Consider the following 17,736-nt stretch of genomic DNA (forward strand, 5'->3'; position numbering starts at 1 on the left):
GGTCAATCATGGTTCTTCCCACGATCTCCTGCCTGGCAGCTGAGCTCACTGCTCATCTTTCATCACCTGACACCGTATCATTGCTCCCGATCGGTTGATGAGATAATGAGAAACGTCTCACTGTAAATCGAAAGGCAGCAGCTACACTGACATTCACGTCCAATCCGACCGGTCAACCCTTTGATCCCCTTGAGGGTCAGTAGCTAGATCCGATTTGAAATGAAATAACCCGTTGTGCATGCGTGGTAACATCTGATGTAGACCGTACAACTACTGCAGCGAGTGTCGGACCTCCCGGGATTCACCTTTCGTCAAATCGCGTAATCGCGTTGTGTTTCTGGTTGCTGGGCGCCGCTGACCCTTTCAAATGCAACACAGCAGGCTGTCGGCTGTAGATACTTTTTTCTGGCAGTATCAAACATTTCCAAACCGTGCTTTGACTCATCCGACTCACTCGGATCCTTTCTAGCAGTGGTATGAATAATGAATTTCCCGTCAAACATCACCTAGTCACAACGCATCAAGCGCTTAACGCTCGATTGATATGGTGGCCTCACACCCTGTCCCAAAAAAACTGAACAGCCATACCATAATCTGGTTTGAAATTAAAATTGAAATAAATTTTAAAACGCGCCGAGAAAATGAATACCCGTTTATAGAGCACACTACAATGCGCCATTGTTAGAAGATTGGTGAAAAGCTAACCAAGCGTCCAAGCAACACATTGCCACGATCATACTCGATCGTTCTTTTGTGGCATTCGTTACGGAACCGTCAGCACCTAGGCGAATACAGCTGAGGCTTTCGCTTGCGTTTGCTGCATGCAAACGAACGCACATGATCCGGCCAACCTACACGGTCACTTGACGCACTGAAAACCATAACGAATCACGACGGGTTCGCGTAGTTTTACGTTTGTTGTTTTTTCATCACCCTTTCCATTCTATTTACTATTTTATCATGTTGTTTCTGTGGCAGAGCATAGTCATCGGTGTCTTTTTGGAGCTTTTGCCGCACGGTTTGCGAGCGGCGATCGTGACCGTGAATGGGCTCCACTGTAAGTCATGCAATCGGCGCAGAAACGAGCGGCGCTTTATCACGGTGCTTTGCATAGAAGCAACCAGGTCACGGTGAAATTTTGACCAGATAACGGATAGGAATCAAGAAGCCTGGAACGGAGTCTCCAAACAGTCTCCTGCCATGCTTATCTGGCCCGATCAGCTGAACGAGAAGATCGAAATCGTTGGGACACGTCACGTTGGCTTACAGAAAATGTTTCGCAAATGAAATGTGTCCTGACGAGTTTTGTACTCGTCGGAACAAGGTTTTTAACCCCTTTTTAGAAAACAAAAACTTTGCAAAAAAAAAACAATCTTATCGTTTATCTATATAATTTGAGTTGTACGTTTAAGTCCAAGGATTTAAAAGAAAATCACTTAAAAACATAACTGGTACAGGTCATTTTATTTCAAATGCATCGAAAATTCGAACATAAACTGTCAGGCCTCGCAAATTTTCTCTTTGGGATTTTTTTTACACATTTTTTTGTTTTGTTTTGTTTATCGCTCTAATCACTTTTCCTAATTGGGTTCACCAAAAGCAGTGGATAAGAAGGATGCACATGGGCAAGACACAGAGATCGCTATGCTCAGAGCTAGTAACCATGTCGACCCGTCGTGGCGGATTTGTTTATCAATCTTTAATGTATTTCTTATGCTGTTTTTTTTTTTGTTTAATATTTTACCTTTACCTCCTGTCTGCTGTATAATCACCTAAGAAGCACGTACTACGCGAATGTAAAATGTAAATATATGTATGTAAGGTATGTGTGTGTTTAATTGCATGAGTCCCGTACTGGATGGAATGACTTTGGACATGAACCGGTCCGGTCCGGAACTCTTTCTTGGCAGCATCCGGACTAGAATGCAATATGAGTACGATGTGACAGATGGACGGAAAAGCAAACGCTCGGCAACGTCCTTCAGTGCCACTATGTCCACGGTGTCCACTAAACTACGTCAATGTAGTAAAGTTGTTCCTGCTGCTCACGTCGCATTTTCCGGCAGGCACCTGCAACTACGAGCGCTTCCAGGGTGAAGATGACTAAAATATGTTCCAGCAATACAGTATGAGTATTTTCGTGTGATGCACGAGAAGAAGAGAATATGGGAAATGTCTTACGCGTGAACACGATGATGATTTTAAGCTCAATAATGGTTTTGCCTACGTTGCTCTCGTTGTACTCTGTCGCACTGAGTACTATCCGACGCACGATGGCCGATGCTTTCAGGGTGATTGTGCATGTTTGATATATCTGAAGGAGCTTTTCATTGCGCTTGAAATGTAGAGTAAAATGAACAAATGTTAGCTTGTGAAGTGTTCAAGTCGATCCGTCATTTAACACTACCTTCGTCACACCGATGATAAGCAGCAACGATAGCAAGTTGTACAGCACGAGCAATACGAAGATGGGCTCAACTGTAGAAAGAAAAACACATTGCAAAAAAAAATGTCATCGATGAGTCATGGAGTTAAATTCAACAGTACTCCCCCTTTCTCGCACGAACCATCGCTGCAGGCTAAATCCTTCGCTAAAACGCTCGTCGAACGTGCACAGTGCAGAAAGGCACGGGCAATGTGAAACGAGATGAAGATTTCTCCAAACGCGATGAAGTAACTCCACGAATAGTAATTGCACACCGAACAACGCATCGTTTGTTTGTGAAATAATTGACACCCTAGCACTACAACCTAATACGAGAGCACCCGGGTATTATGTGCAGGAATGCACCGAAAGGATATTCAGGCCAGGCAGTCTACTTGCTCGATACACCCCAATCCACTTGACTTCACTGGGGTTAGAAGAATTGGCACATTGGTAATTGCAAAACGCCCACTACGTAAGTACGCGAAACAATCGTAAAAAAAAGGTTATCGAACTGAGTATTTATTGTTTTGACTGGCCTACCCAAAATCTGTGTGTCCTGTGCCAAGGGGTGGACGCATTAACGGAGGTGTATCGTGGGGGTTGCCGTTGCTCAAGCGTCCACGATTGACGTTCCACGGTCATGCGCAGTGTAACCTGTTTAAAAGAGGAACCTGTGACGGGACAATGACGGTTGTTGGTAATCCTGAGGGTGAACTTTTGTAAAATTTTAAAATTACACTTTGTGGATTTATCTTCAACTTGCTAAAACAATATTCTAAAATGCTTACATTGCACAGAAAAATGATGGAAAATTTTATAAAACCAACATTGTAGGAGAAAACATATTCTCCTTTCCACGATTCAGCTAAACGAACGGAGAATAAAAGAACATTGGTTAATAATATTAAAGAAAGTCTAAGTAAATTATTCATAGAAAACCCTTCAGAACAGCTCTTCGCAACTGAAGAATAGCCTGTTCCTAACTCCTAACTTCACATGCACTTCTAGGATTTCAACCAATATTTAGCCAAAAATAATTCTTACAAACGGTCATGACAATACGGCACTGGACCGTCATAATCAATTGTAAATAATTAATTCTTACAAAAGGAACCGCCCGGTGCGACAGAGATGCCAGTATTTAAAAGGCAGGACCGTTGCAAAAATCCCATCCGGACCGTCCACCGGAATTTAGGACTAACTATCCAACTACGTGGTATCGGCAGTGTAGAAGGCAGGCGTGACCACAAGGTAGTTAAGCATAGGAGGAGAAAAAGAAGAACTCTTATAAAAGAAATAACAACGGAAGATAATGTTTACACAACATGAAATTCAGCATAAAACCGTAGCCCGATAAAAGACGATTTAAGTAATAAATTACATAAATTATTATTTTAAAATAATCCATTAAAAATTAAACACTAGTAAAGAATATTCTTGCAGAATTTACTAAGAGTATGATTGTGCTGAAGGAAGAAAAACAACAATTTTATCAATAGAGTTAATTATACGTTTGTTTGCATCGCCGATTAAATTAAGTCTTCTTTTAAGGGATACGTTACAGTGAAAACAATAACGATCAATAATGAGTGAAATGGAGCAATAGATCTCAACATCAATTTTGGATAATTTCAAGCAGTAATAGGAGTAAACGGTAACGAGGTCGCTTTGCTGCTAAATCAGCAAATGGCTCAATTATTAAAATTAGACCAAGAAAAATGTGTCCTAAGTATGTGGATGATTCATGAAGCGTAACAAAATGAACGGCAACATAGCAATAATAGACACATACTAACGGTCATTACAGACGAATGTGAATGTGCAAAATCCACTTAATGATGTAATGCTGCCCTTTTCTTAACCTCAACAACCAATTCAGCTAGTTTAAAGGTGTTTTTTTTTTTTTTGCAGTAAACTGGTAATTATTCCTCTTCAGTGAGCGTTCATTAAATACATCAAAGCATTTACCGTCTACAAAGCATTTGTTTTATTTGACTGTCTCTTACGGAAAAAGTTTGCGGGCGACATGCTATTGGTGATTCCATACATCAATTTTTAATCCCATCAGGGTAGAGTTTTTTTTTTCGTTTCTTTCTTTCTATCAACATCCAATAGTGTCAGATCGTGACCGATCGGCTGCAAATGACCGTGTCAAATCTATATCATAATTATTTTATGAGCTCAAAAACACATTCCACCCTACGTGTGCTGGGCCAGATTTGGCATTAATCGCCCCAAAGCCCCAGTTCTTGCGGGTTGAGTAGCGTTGATTGATTACTGCCGCACGCGTTTAGATTATAAACTCACGACTCCAACACTCCTCAACACAAAAGGTGGAACCCCAGTGGAAGCAAAAGCCTAAAAAGAAGAAAGCAAATCTAATGTTTAAAAACTTCAAAACTACCCTGGTATAACACACCCATACCGGCAATACCGGTCAATAATCTGGTAAAAGTGAATAGTAATGGATCTTATCGTAATTAATCTACACAGCAGAGAAACGTACAGCGACCGACCGTTCCTACTCGTGCAAGACAACCTGTACCCCGGGACGGATTTAGCATGATCGAGAGCCTGCCGCAGCCAAGGTGGCCAACCAAGGTTTTTGGGGGTTAACTTTTTTTTTGCAAAACGTTCAAAAATGATAGATCACGGCACTATGCGAAATTGGAACTGTAAAGGTGCTTTAACATAAGCAAACGAGTGACCGACATAGTTCTGGCCAAAGTGGAACGTGTACTGCGCTACATGAATTTAACAAGGCTGTGGAGACAAGCGTGTTTTGTAGTGGTCTAATTATTTGGAGATTTATTTCATTAGGATTGCTTGCAATCACTGCAGGTTGGAGGAGAATAGAAGGCTATAATCTCTTATAACTGTTCTTATATTACAGTTCATGAGACTCATAGAGAAAGTGAAGTGAAGTGAAGTGAAGCTTCTTCTTAAGCTTTACAAAGGCCAAGAACACGATCATAACCCGATAACGAAAGAAGAAATCAATTCCCCAATGATGCTAGAAACAATTCACCAATTGCTACACCACACCACGCCGCGTGTGTCACAATCGTCGCAGGAGGTGTGCTCACGAATATGAAATTGTATCACGATTTACTCTCAATATTGAAACAACGTTTAAATTACTATAATTTATCGCCTTGGAGCGTCAGCGTCACCGAATCAGCGCGGAAAGCGGTCGCGAAAAGATAGACGCAGACGAGCGAGAGCGAGCGAAAACAAAAATCGGCAAATAAATGCCGCCAGAAACGTGGACTAGCCTCGCGCCCATACCCCAGGGTGGATGGCGCTCCAGCCCCTTGCAAGCGGTGTTTTATTTGATTTATTAATCCCAACGCTCGTTGATCGGTGCTCCGGTGGACACGGTTGGTGGTCAGAGTCGATGGGTAAACGGCAAGCGGGCACTGGCTTGCGTTTCGTATGCGCTACTGTCAGCATCACAGAGCGTCTGTCACCGGTCACCGATGGGGTCAGCTCACCGGCAAAAGGAGGACTCCTGCTAGCATAAAGCATAAACTAGTCCATCCAGTGCGGGGCGCCAATAATGGCCCCTTTTAAAGGTTATTTCTGCTGTTAATCATCATCGTTCGCGGGAATGAAGTGGTTCGCTGGTGTGGCTTGCATGATGGCGCGACCTCCGCCATGACCTCGTGCAGAATATTCCTGGTTGCATGTTCCCATTGCTGCACGACGGTAATGCGCTCAAATTTCATGCTAAATGTCATAGGCGTGGAGCACAAAAAAAAAATTGAATGAAAGGTTCAAATTAGCTCTAAATGGGTTGTGATTGTGGATCACTTTCAGCGATCAATTTCCAATATTTTATAGGAGCACCTACCGATACATTTATTTGTGTATTAAACCAGAAATTTATTCTTCTATCAATTATTATATATGTTGCTGTGTTTAGTAAGAAATATCGCACAAAAAAGGATGTGAATGTGAGACTGTTGTTTGACCTATTGTACCTTACTAATCACTTCTCTCCACTGACCAATGTTATGTTTGGGCAAACCCCAGAAGAGGTATCAGCATCAGAACTTCTTCTTGGCCTGCTAGTGCAGCCTGCTAGTTCATGTCTTTGGGTTTTCCGGTTTACTAGCCTTATTGATAAAACAAAGTTGCACAGTCAGTCCTCTCTACTAATGGTTCGGATGAGATTTGATCCCTGGTTCTGTCCTTTGAAGACCGGCCGATGTCACCTCTACCACCAGACCGCCGACGTCATAAACATGCCAAAACTTCTCCAAATCACCGTGTTCAAGGAGCTGCTCTGTTCGCTGGTGAGGTTTTCACTAGCAAACTCCTAGGGAAAGCTGAATTCGAATCCATGAAAATTAAAGACACTGACTAATTTTGAGTCTTGATATGAAATGCTACATACTCTCTCCAGGTTCAATCCTTACATTCTCCATTATTGTTTGCAACTTTCCTCATATTCTACAGTATAGATGCTCATTCGATAGTCTGATTCCACCCTTCCAAGGTAGCCATCGTGTAATTATTCCCTGAATCGATCCTTTGATGATTACTTTTGTTCAATTCCTTCGCTCATTTCTTCAATATCCATCTTTATGTTTTTGTTATTACCCATCTGATTCGATTATGATCAGATTACGATTCTTCTTTTAGATCGTAAGTCCTTCTTTTCGCTTAGGACTAAGATAATATCATAGTTAATTAAATTTTTACGTTTCAGGAATTTACCAGGAAGACATTTTTGAATGAACTTTGTTCTCAACTCTTAAAAGAGCTGATAGCTGGGAGTCATGCAAGAGATACAGCAATTTAATACCTCGTGGTTTTATCGTGTTCATTTCGATTTTTTAATTTAAAAATTTAATTACTTATATGTTTAAAAATTAAAATGAGATTATTCAATTGGTCTAAAAATATGGAATGGTTGTTTACCTCCATAATATTCAATGTGCACTTGCACAATGCATACTTTCAAGAAATTTCAAAAGGATTAATTGATTGAAAGGAGGATTCAAAATTACAAAATAATTATTCCGAGGCATGCAAAGGTATTCATGGACCACACAACACGCATAGCACACACTGCACTTCACTTTTTCTTGATAATTTGTCTGTCTACTGAATGGAAACACAGGCAAACGCAAATCATCTTATTACTGCCAAAGATTTATAAATTTGATTTCATTCATCTCGATCCACTAGCGGTAGTTTGCTTTGCTCGCGTCAATCGTTCCATTCAAAACGATCAACGTTCCCTGTTGAATGCGTCGACCCTAGCTGTAGCGGTTGTTTGAAACCAAAGAAGGCCTGAACACTGCACCGCTACGACCGACAATCGAAACAAGACATCCGAAGCCACACACGGTGCCACACCACGATTGAACGCATAAATCTGACACTAAATATCGATAAATTCGACTCACTGCAGGCAGCCAGCATTCATTCGTGCCGCGTGTCGATTTGCTCCGTCCCGTGTTGGCGTTCTTCTCTCTTACAATCGGACCCATCGACCACTCGATTCATTCATTCCGACCGGAAGTAGAAATTCCAACAGCATCATGATCTTTCGCCTACGATCTATGTGACTATGCGTGAGAAACGAACCACCATCAGCAGCATCATCGCTCGGCAGGCAGCGTACAGCCTATGCCTGGATACGGTTGATTAAATGATTCGCATCGTGATTGATTGGAGAACAGGCGAATACGGATGGGATGGTAAAAGATAAACTTTTAACGATGTGAAATGTATATTTCCAAGCAATGATATGATATGTCAAGAACGCATGCTTTCTTTAGGATTGCATAACCAAGGCGTTCGGTTCGAAAGAAATCCGAAGTGAACATTGAATTGCATACATTGCAGGCGCTAAATACCTTTTGCCGTCTCTTGCTTTAGAAATGTACATGCGTACTCTAATGCCGGAAGTATGTGCCTTCCAGTCAGTGCTGATGAATCGGTGTCCGGCCTATCATACCGATCTATCTTTTCTCATTCATCTTTCGCACGTATGCGTATGTGTGAATGTATTCATGAAATCGTATCATACTTTCGCTCAACGCGTTGATTTACTACAGCCCCAAGACGTTTCCTTCTGCATCGCGTCGGTCTCTCTGGTGTGTCCGACGATCGTGGATACTGCGACTTTAAGATCGACTCTCCCGAAATGCACGTCGGTCCGGTGTACCAATCTTCTTCAATTAAGGTTTAAGTATATTGTGTCCCCCACCAGATCGCAATGCACAGGTCGGCAATGGATTCCGTAACATGGTTCCATACAGCCGTATGGTAGCAACGGTGTGGCTTACGTTATGGACGTGCATGATTTGTTAATCCTCTAGAATTTGCTGTTGCTTATCCCGAGCACCGAACCATCGTCAGTACATATTACGTCGTTTTTGATAGCAGTAACAACACCGTGCGCGTCATGCTTCGGTACTGGTAAGTTTATAGAAAGCAAGTGAAGATAACTCCTTGTCACCCATCGACACTTCCGAATTTCGATACAATTCTGTGCCCCGTAGGCTATTGGCGATTGTGTGGGGTGTTGCATCGATTGCACTTGCCGAAGACAACGATTTTGTGGACGTGTGCTTCGAGCACGAAGGAGAAAAACCTCCGCACTGTGAGTTTATCGATTTTGACGATGTGTTTCAAACGTCCAGCACCGACATCAAGTTCAACTGGAGCTTCATCACGAAGCTAACGATCAGCAACAAGAAGATAATCGGTGTACCGACGAAAATGTTTGCCTCCCTGCCAAATCTCGAGAGTTTCATCGTTCTCAACAGCTTGTTCTACCGTGAAATTGATCCAAACAGTTTCGTCGACTGTAACAAGCTGAATCACATTGAAATTACCGGCACAAACATCACGCTGCTCGACTCGCACATGTTTCCGAAAACGCCGAAGCTCCAGTACCTTCTGTTTCATCACAACCGTATCGCGGAGATAAAGCACGATGCGTTCGAGTTTCTGGGCGAGCTGGAGGAACTCAATCTGTCGTACAACAACCTAACCCGATTGCCGAGTGGAGTGTTTCACATGCTTCGCAAGCTGAAAACGCTCGATCTGAACCACAACCGGCTTCTGCTGCTCAGCTTTGACAGTTGGTTTCCACCGGACGGTGCCGTCGCGCTGCAGTATCTCGATGCGTCCTACAACCAGCTGGTAGATATGTCCTGGACCGAGATTAACGTGCGCAAGGTAAACCTGAAGTACAACAATCTTACCACCGTACATGTCAATGGAAACTGTAGTGAATTTCATGCGTCCCACAACGCGATCGACACGGTAACCGTCGGACGCAACTGTAGTCTGGAGAAGCTCTATCTGGCCCACAACCGTTTGCAGGACTTCGGTTGGTTGATGCGCTGTGGCGAAACGCTCCGCTCGTTGGACATTTCGCACAATCTGCAGCAAAAGGGGATTGCCGAATTTGTGTTTCTTAAGCAAATCATCGCTCTCAACATTGAGTGTACCAACATCACCCTGTACTACAAAACGTTGCACGATTTGCGGAAACTGCGCTTCCTGGACATATCGTACAACAATTTGAAAAAGATCGATCTGGAAAATCTTACCTCACAGCGACTGCTGGAGCGACTGATGATCAGTGGCAATCCCATCGCCAACATCTCGATTGGATCAATAAAGCGCAATTTCCCCAACCTGAAAACGCTTGGCATCTACGATCTGCCCTGGAACTCTACCTCGCTATCGATCGCGATCGATGACCTGAAGAAGCATGACATTCAGCCCTACATACGGAGTGACTATCTGTTCGATGAATCGAAGTGCCCGCTAAAGGTGACACCATCGTTCGGTAACGACACCGAGCACGATCTGGGCGATGACGAACGATCGACGGATACGCATCAGCATGCTAATGCTGGTGATAAGACGGCCGAGTATGTTGTCATTGCATTGCTACTGTGTATGGTGTTTGGTCTGCTGGGTAAATTGTTTGTCGATAGCCGATACTTCACGGTGCTGTTTAAGGAACGCATTCAACGGCGAACGTCTATTTCTCACGAAAGCTTAGTTTCGTGTGATTTGAATGGCTAGCGGCAAGAGTAATATACCCATAAACAAACAGATAGTCTAATAGAATAGCATAAAAACATATGATTTGCTGCTTATGGGAGAGTTGTGCTATAATTATATGTTATAATTTATGAAAGTATGATAAAAGATGAAGAGTGTTTCTTTAAGTTTTCTTTCTGTAACAGGATAGCAGCAGCATTGCAGAATATAAAAATCACTGAGCATGTCTGATAACTTTCAGATGAACAATATACACATTTAGTTCATTAAATTTGAACTTTGCTATCAGTGTGGCACCATTTTTTTAGTGAGCATATCCGATTAAAGGGAAGTAAACCTTTCAAATATTCCAACCCACATTAGACGGCAGTGTTTCAGTGCAACAAAAGAATTGATCGATTTCATAAAACTAGAAACGAAAGGAAAGTTGATCAAGGAAAGTATCACTTTTGACTGTTTTCAGGTTAAGAATGACTTCCTAATAAGCTCTATATGTATTCGAACAACCCAACAATGTTTTGCTACTAGTTTGAAGTATTCCTAACATGAACGGAACAGTTTTTAAAAATGTACAAAAAAAATTTGTTTTGATGTGTTAAAAGCGAATATTCAATAAACACAAGCTCAATCTGCATGCACGAATTCGACTTATTTATTTGGATATGTGTTGATACCAGTTGCAAACGTGTTTTTTTTTTTATCGGATGCTTATAATGAACTAAGAAGCCACTCAATACTTCGGTCTGAAAAAGCTTAGTAGCAGCACATTTAAATTAATAAAGAAAAGAGCAAAAGTTGAGTGTTTTGTACGTTACACAAATATTGATGAATAATTGAGAATATATGAAGAGGGCGGCCCGGTGGTGTAGGCGACAGCGGCGCCGATCTTCAGACGGCAGGACCGAGGTTCAAATCCCATCCGGACCGTCCCCCCGTAGTGAGGACTAACTGACCAACTACATGGTATCGGCAGTCTAGAAAGCCATTTCGATGGCCGACATTACCTTAGAGGTCGTTAAGCCAAGAAGAAGAAAAAAATATGAAGAGAGAGTGTTAAATCTGACGGCGTTTAAAAATAATCATAAGTTGTGTGGAAACAATGTAGCTGAAATGATATAAATGGGTGTTCATATCGGAGAATGTTGTGTACATCAAATTCCGCATTTAGGAATGGTTAACTAAATTTGCTAATACCACGTAGTCGAATAATCAGTCCTTACTTCGAGGGAATAGTCCCGATGGGATTTGTGGCCTAGTCCTGCCCCTTGTGAAAACTGGCGCCGTTGTCGCCTCACCACCGGGTAACCCAATAGAAGTACCATATTATAGACCATTAATCGGCGGCATTAGCAATAGAACGCCCTGAACCATATTGAGAGACTCCAATATGATCGGCTCTGAGAACAAAATAAACATCGAGCATATCATAGTCATGCATGTCAATGAAACAAGCATTCTGGCTAATGTATTCGATAATTGCGTCTGGAATCGATAGAGTATGTCGAAGGATTGATTTAACACATCAATCCGGGAGCGTTCGAAAAGTCGTAAAGTGTAACCAACCTTTTCATAGGAAATCAAATATCGCTACGCCCAAGGACTACAACTTTCGGGAACTTGGTGCCTTGCAGATACTTTATATATTTATGTACATACTAGTAATTTAGCAAGCATTGCAACGTATGTTTTCAATGGTCTTCAATGGTCTTGAACAGTATCGTTCACATTTCATTTAGTATGAATAGGCTTACCAGTTCATTTACGAACCCTTCAGAAGAATTCTTTGACAACAACGACTGGTGGTTTAATTTTGCTTACCTTAAGGTAGAGAAACTGTCCGTGTACAACACCAACTTTCCAGTGTATCAACGATAACTAACAGTGTGTGCATGCGGAGCAAAACCGCATGAAAACCGGTAACTGTCACAGGTGATAATAAATTATTCAACTATCAATTATGGTTGAATGACAATGAAATTTCGGATTTCACTCGAATGGTTTGTAAGCTAAGCTCGACGGGGCTACTGTATATGTCAGATAACAATCTGATGCAGCTTGATTTCCGAACGATCCCAAAACACGTGGCTTAAAACCCTATTTCACATTTATATTCATACTCAGTAGATGACTTACGAAATTAGTACTCTATCTGCCACTGATTCTTCAAGGCATTTGCAGAATGTACCATTGATCTTTTTCTATGTTTCAAAATAATTCCATAGAGCTACGGCGAGTAAAGTATACGAATGCCAGTTACGGCTGGTTTGTTACAATAATACAGCGTGAAAACCACCACATGTATGGTGTAAATTTGTGAAATTCTAGCGCTCAATAAACAAAGCTACGACCTAAGGTACACAAATGACAGCATAATTGTTTGTACTTCGCGGAGAAACATGCGAGAAATTATAATATACCAAACCCGATCACTGGTAATTGCATGCTTCGCTATGCAATTTGTCTTCCACTTCATGTTAATCTTGTTCAGATTATAGATTGAGTGTTGCCCAACTCTTAGGCTTTAATCGCAGGTTATATTCAGAGGTTGTTGAGTCAAAAAGTAACAACAAAAAAGGAGTAGAAGGTGCACGCTAATATTGAATTTTTTCTACCCAATCTCTCCTATCGTAACAAAACATAATGCTGGAAAAAGACCCCCTAAAATAATACGTATTGGTAATACGCTGTTGATTTCAAGACTCTTAATTGTTTTTGAAACTTGTATGCAGTCTTGGCAAGCTCTTCATCCTGGAGTACACATAAATACGCAATGATTGGTGATTTATACAAATTTTGCTATAATGTAAGTTTTTTTAGATAAGTTGAATGGGTTTTACATGGAAGACTTCTCAGGGTTGGCCAACGATTTTGGATAAAAAAATAGTTCATGCTCTCCGTCATAATTTTAACAGTTTAAACAGATACCCCAACCCCAGTTTCAAAGTTTCAGAATGTCTGGTGGCTTAGGTGATAAAGCATTCGAATTCCTCACCAGTTTCTGTCGTACCTTACGGTTACGCCAAACAGTGTTGCACCCGAAATTGACTAAGGCACCATTAATGGAATTATGTATTGGGAAATCAATTCGTCGTGGTTATTAAGGGAATTTTGTCAATATAAAAATCCTTACAGTTCAATTTAACGCATTTTAAATCGGGAAACGTATGCGGGTAGTCTAACTGTTGGGCGCTAGCGCCTATTGGTACACTAACGGAAAAAAGTGTAACCATGGATGTTTTTATTGCGCAGTGTTTTGCTGATTACCAAAAGATTATTGCTGGCTGTTCAGAAAAAGAAGCCATTAAGAATGGTCAGTTCTGAGTACGGATAGAAAGGCGCGAGTAGATTCGATACAAAGTACTGTTGCTTGAACGAACGATCACTTTGATGTTTAACACGATATAATTTTGGTTCAGTGATGGCAAGGATATATAAGCAGACTGTAAGTCTGACATTCCAGATGTGAATGAATTAAGTAAAGTAAATCACAAAGAACAGCGTAAATGTTCTTAATGTTGTAACGAAAAAAACAAGGTAAGAATGGGAATGGATTTTAAAAATGAATTTGTGCTACAATGTTACTTGGTACTAGTTCCAATTGAATTTTAATTGAAAGACCTTCTTTGTTCATCTACGAACTCAATGCACATTGAAGTCCGATGATGTCTTAAATACTTTCACAATGTGGGTGAGACAATAAGCTTCATTCTATTTCTTGTTGGTTCTGGCCGTAATTTAATAGCAAAAGGTCTTTAGATTTAAATTCTTATTTCTCTTGAATCAACATCCTACTAGGACATACTGACCTCACATAGGCTTACTAGACGTATTGAGACCTCAAAGTTCAATCGTCAGTCCTCATCACGGGGAAAGGGATAGGATTTGATACTACGGCGGAAAGACCTGCAATCAAATCCGGAAAATCTGCACTTATTGATTCAGCAACTGTAGAAGTAAATAGTAAAAGTTGCTGCAAATATATTAATTTACGTAGATCAAGAATAGCTGTTCCCTCCTTTCACACTCCTCCAAGAATAGCTCCTCTTATGTTAGAACTTTAGAAGCAAAATAGCTGTTGAGAGATCAACATGAAACTAGTGCACAATTACTTTGAAGCACATCTAAGCGCGAAGAAGTGCACAATAACCTCTAAAACACAGACTTTATTCAAAAATGACGACCACGTTCTCCAGAAGGATAGGTAGAATAAATTGCCGTGCAGCGAATTCCGCATGGCCATATTCATATGCCCCGCAAAGTCGAATTAAGACCTTCTGAATACGTCAGTCGATGTATAGGTCCATTACAGGAATGATAGACCTGAATTAAGTTTGAGTCATGGCTATAGTGCTCCTGCAGCTTCTGTAGCGTTAAACCGACGGATAAGCAAATAGGCATGTTAGAACAAAGTTTGTTTGATTCACACTAAAGCTAAAATGGTTTCATTACGGCATAACAATAACGTCTCGGTTTTGTTATGCGGCGTCAATTCCTATGTTTTGTTGTTCTCGGCTCCCGGTGATCGCGATGAGTCATGGGAAAGTTTGAGTAATAATTCAATCAAAAAGCAATACATTTTAAACATTCCTCAGCAAACAAATCGGCGCTGTTGCATAGTTTGATTCTGCACTCAGAGCATGCATGCTGATCGATGATTTGATAAGAATGGGAACAGAAACGGAAGTGTGCGCAAAATAAGCTAGTGACCAGTAGGACAATCGTTTATCGTTGTCAGCTTACAGAACGACCTCTTGATAAGCCACATATTTACACGAGCTTTCTATTATCTTTTGCTATTCGTTTGAAAAGATGCCCACACTAATGAATCAGCTAGCAGCAGTTACTGAATATAGGAGAAGAATTTTTGCGTTGGCACCAGAAAGCCAACAAACTTTAACTCCATGCTACTCCTTTAAGAGGCCGATCGATCGAGGAACAGTATCAAAATACTGAACCGATCGTGAAATATTCGCCACATACAGGATGTTATATGAAAGCCACAAACACGACGATCGCGCAGCCGTACCAACAAGCGGGATAAGACCCGATCCGGCAGTACCGGAGACGATGGCTTATCAGAATCAGAAACGCAAACCAGTGGAACGAAGACAGCATTGACAATCGATGCTAACATGTATGTTCGCTCTTGAAATCGTTTACGTCCTGGTGATAACGACCGCATTCAAACAGAATGCCCCTTTTGCTGACGCGATTGAATCTCCGATCCGAATCCGAGTCGAGATCGTCGCCAGTCAATCGCGAACAGTAATCCAGTGAGGTTCAATTCCGCTGCTTAAGATGACGAAGTTTACCATTGCAGGGTAAGTGTCCATTAGTCGGCCCCACACAAAGCGGAACGCTCTAACGTGATTTTGTATGTTTGTTCTTTTGCGCGTTTGTGTTTGCATCAGCCTGCTCGTGGGCCTCCTGACCCTGAATGCCCTCGTTTCATACAAGTCGGCGGATGCAGCGTTGTGCATGTGTCATGTAATGAGTTGCGTTTTGATCAACGGGAACAGTTCCATACTGAAAGACGCCGAGTTGTACTGCCCAGCGATCATGAAAACCATCCACGATATCCTGGTCTTGCGCTTCAATGAAACGACCCTTGCGGCGGACATACTCGACGCGTACACCAACCTGACTTCGATAGAGCTTTTGGAAGGATCGATTCAACGCATCGAGCCAGGTGCATTCGAGAAGCTGCCAAATCTCATCAAGATAGACATACGAAGGCAAAACATTAGTACACTCGAAGACTACACCTTCCGCGGATTGGGTGCGTTGGAGATACTTGATCTGTTCTCTAACAATTTGACAAGCATCGCACCGTTTGCTTTCGATGGTCTCAAGAGCCTTAGCCGTCTCACACTGTCGGGCAATAAGCTCACCCAGCTACCAGCAAAGCTTATCAGCTCATCGCCGATGCTGAAATCGATCGCTTTAAGCCACAATTTGCTCACAAGCCTTCCGGAGGGATTTTTCGACAACATCGATTTTCTTCTCCGCTTGGACTTGACGAACAATCGGCTGGAGACGTTTGACTTCCCCGACCTGAAGGTAATGCTGCTGTTCCTGCGCAACAACTCACTCACCAGCCTTACGATCGAAGATCACGTAAGGTTTGTGCAGGCAAATCAAAACCGTATTCGAACGATTACGGGCACCGGTCGGAATGTAACCGATCTGGTGCTAAACGACAACGCCATCTCGGATGTAACGGCGCTCTCGCACATGACCAACCTGACCAAGCTAAGTCTCAGCAATAACCCGCTGCGATCGGATAGTGTCTTTTCTTCATTGCCATACCTGCAAGAACTGCTGCTGAGCAACACCAGCATCAAAATAAGTGAAAACACGTTTGCCAACCTTAGCTCGATGGTACTGTTGGATCTTTCGTTCAACAATCTGACGCAGCTGGACTTCCACATGTTCTCTTCCATGAACGAGCTCGAAACGCTGATCGTAGCTTACAACCAAATCCAGATGATTAACTTTATCGAACTGCGAGAGTATCTGCCAAAGCTACGTGTGCTGGAAATCTGCGGCAATGGTTGGAACTCGACGTACATGGAGCACACGCTAATGCACATGCGCTACTACAAACTAAAGGCCGACGTGCAAGGGCTCTCGCAATCTTTGCTCTTCCAGTCGTTTTACGTCGATCTATGCTCGGCAAAATCGGAAACCTCTACCAAAGCATCCGTGGAGGATGCAGACTACTCCTCTGAAGATGTTAGTGACATACTGGAGCAGGAATTTGCCGAGTTCTATCCTTCATCCTCTCCGGTCCCTAATCAAGCTGGTTCGGAAGCGGGTAAACCTGTCCCGATGTCTACCACGACCATTCCGACGACGATGAAGGATGTGGCTGTGGAACCGATGACTTCGGTTAGTGTGAACACAGCCGTCACTATGCCCGCCGCGGATCCATCCGCTGTACCCGCTGATCAGCAACCGGTGGTAGGATCATCTCCACTCTACGTCACCTTCCAGGTGCTAGTGTACACGTTCTCCGTTTTCGGTGTGGTGTGTCTCGTAGTGCTCGGGTACTATGTGCGCCAACGACGTTTTGATGTGCGCCGTTTAACTCCCGTCGATTCGAGTGCTGACTCAGTACGGCTAATGTAGAGAGATACATTTGCGAGCAGATAGCGCGTGCGTGTGAAATGGGAAATTTGTTTCGTTTTGTGTTTTATTTTGTTTGTAGCCTCGTGCGATAAGATTTCTGACAAATTAAACTTCCAAACTGTTGGTTAGTCGTACAG

General features: G+C 42.2%; 4 protein-coding genes across 4 annotated transcripts in view; 2 read left to right on the plus strand and 2 right to left on the minus strand.

Moving 5' to 3' along the window:
- Window positions 1-17,736, minus strand: part of LOC126559567 (uncharacterized) — a 284,423-nt gene that overhangs the window by 68,550 nt on the left and 198,137 nt on the right. The window lies entirely within an intron of this gene.
- LOC126559882 (uncharacterized) lies at window positions 2,009-2,729 on the minus strand. Its single transcript, XM_050216056.1, has 4 exons — window positions 2,568-2,729; window positions 2,408-2,478; window positions 2,182-2,335; window positions 2,009-2,103 (listed from the first exon to the last, which is right to left on the minus strand). Exons 1-4 carry the CDS (start codon window positions 2,710-2,712, stop codon window positions 2,009-2,011), a joined length of 465 nt encoding a protein of 154 aa, XP_050072013.1. The 5' UTR covers window positions 2,713-2,729.
- On the plus strand, window positions 8,798-10,494 carry LOC126557750 (chaoptin-like). Its single transcript, XM_050213628.1, has 2 exons — window positions 8,798-8,863; window positions 8,947-10,494. The coding sequence occupies exons 1-2, from the start codon at window positions 8,850-8,852 to the stop codon at window positions 10,487-10,489; spliced, it is 1,557 nt and encodes a 518-aa protein (XP_050069585.1). The 5' UTR covers window positions 8,798-8,849; the 3' UTR covers window positions 10,490-10,494.
- Window positions 15,767-17,619, plus strand: LOC126567186 (carboxypeptidase N subunit 2-like). The gene is made up of 2 exons (XM_050223417.1): window positions 15,767-15,789; window positions 15,880-17,619. The coding sequence occupies exons 1-2, from the start codon at window positions 15,767-15,769 to the stop codon at window positions 17,597-17,599; spliced, it is 1,743 nt and encodes a 580-aa protein (XP_050079374.1). The 3' UTR covers window positions 17,600-17,619.

The sequence above is a fragment of the Anopheles maculipalpis genome, chromosome 2RL, assembly GCF_943734695.1.
Source record: "Anopheles maculipalpis chromosome 2RL, idAnoMacuDA_375_x, whole genome shotgun sequence".
Lineage (NCBI taxonomy): Eukaryota > Metazoa > Arthropoda > Insecta > Diptera > Culicidae > Anopheles > Anopheles maculipalpis.

What these genes read in the sequence shown, in the direction of transcription:
- LOC126559882 (XM_050216056.1), bottom strand. Translation starts at nt 2,712, where the DNA reads ATGCGTTGTTCGGTGTGCAATTACTATTCGTGGAGTTACTTCATCGCG. An exon ending in GGATTTAGCCTGCAGCGATG is followed by an intron (nt 2,479 to 2,567) that starts GTTCGTGCGAGA and finishes TTCTTTCTACAG; the next exon opens with TTGAGCCCATCTTCGTATTG. An exon ending in AATCATCATCGTGTTCACGC is followed by an intron (nt 2,104 to 2,181) that starts GTAAGACATTTC and finishes AACATATTTTAG; the next exon opens with TCATCTTCACCCTGGAAGCG.
- LOC126567186 (XM_050223417.1), top strand. Translation starts at nt 15,767, where the DNA reads ATGACGAAGTTTACCATTGCAGG. An exon ending in ACGAAGTTTACCATTGCAGG is followed by an intron (nt 15,790 to 15,879) that starts GTAAGTGTCCAT and finishes TGTTTGCATCAG; the next exon opens with CCTGCTCGTGGGCCTCCTGA.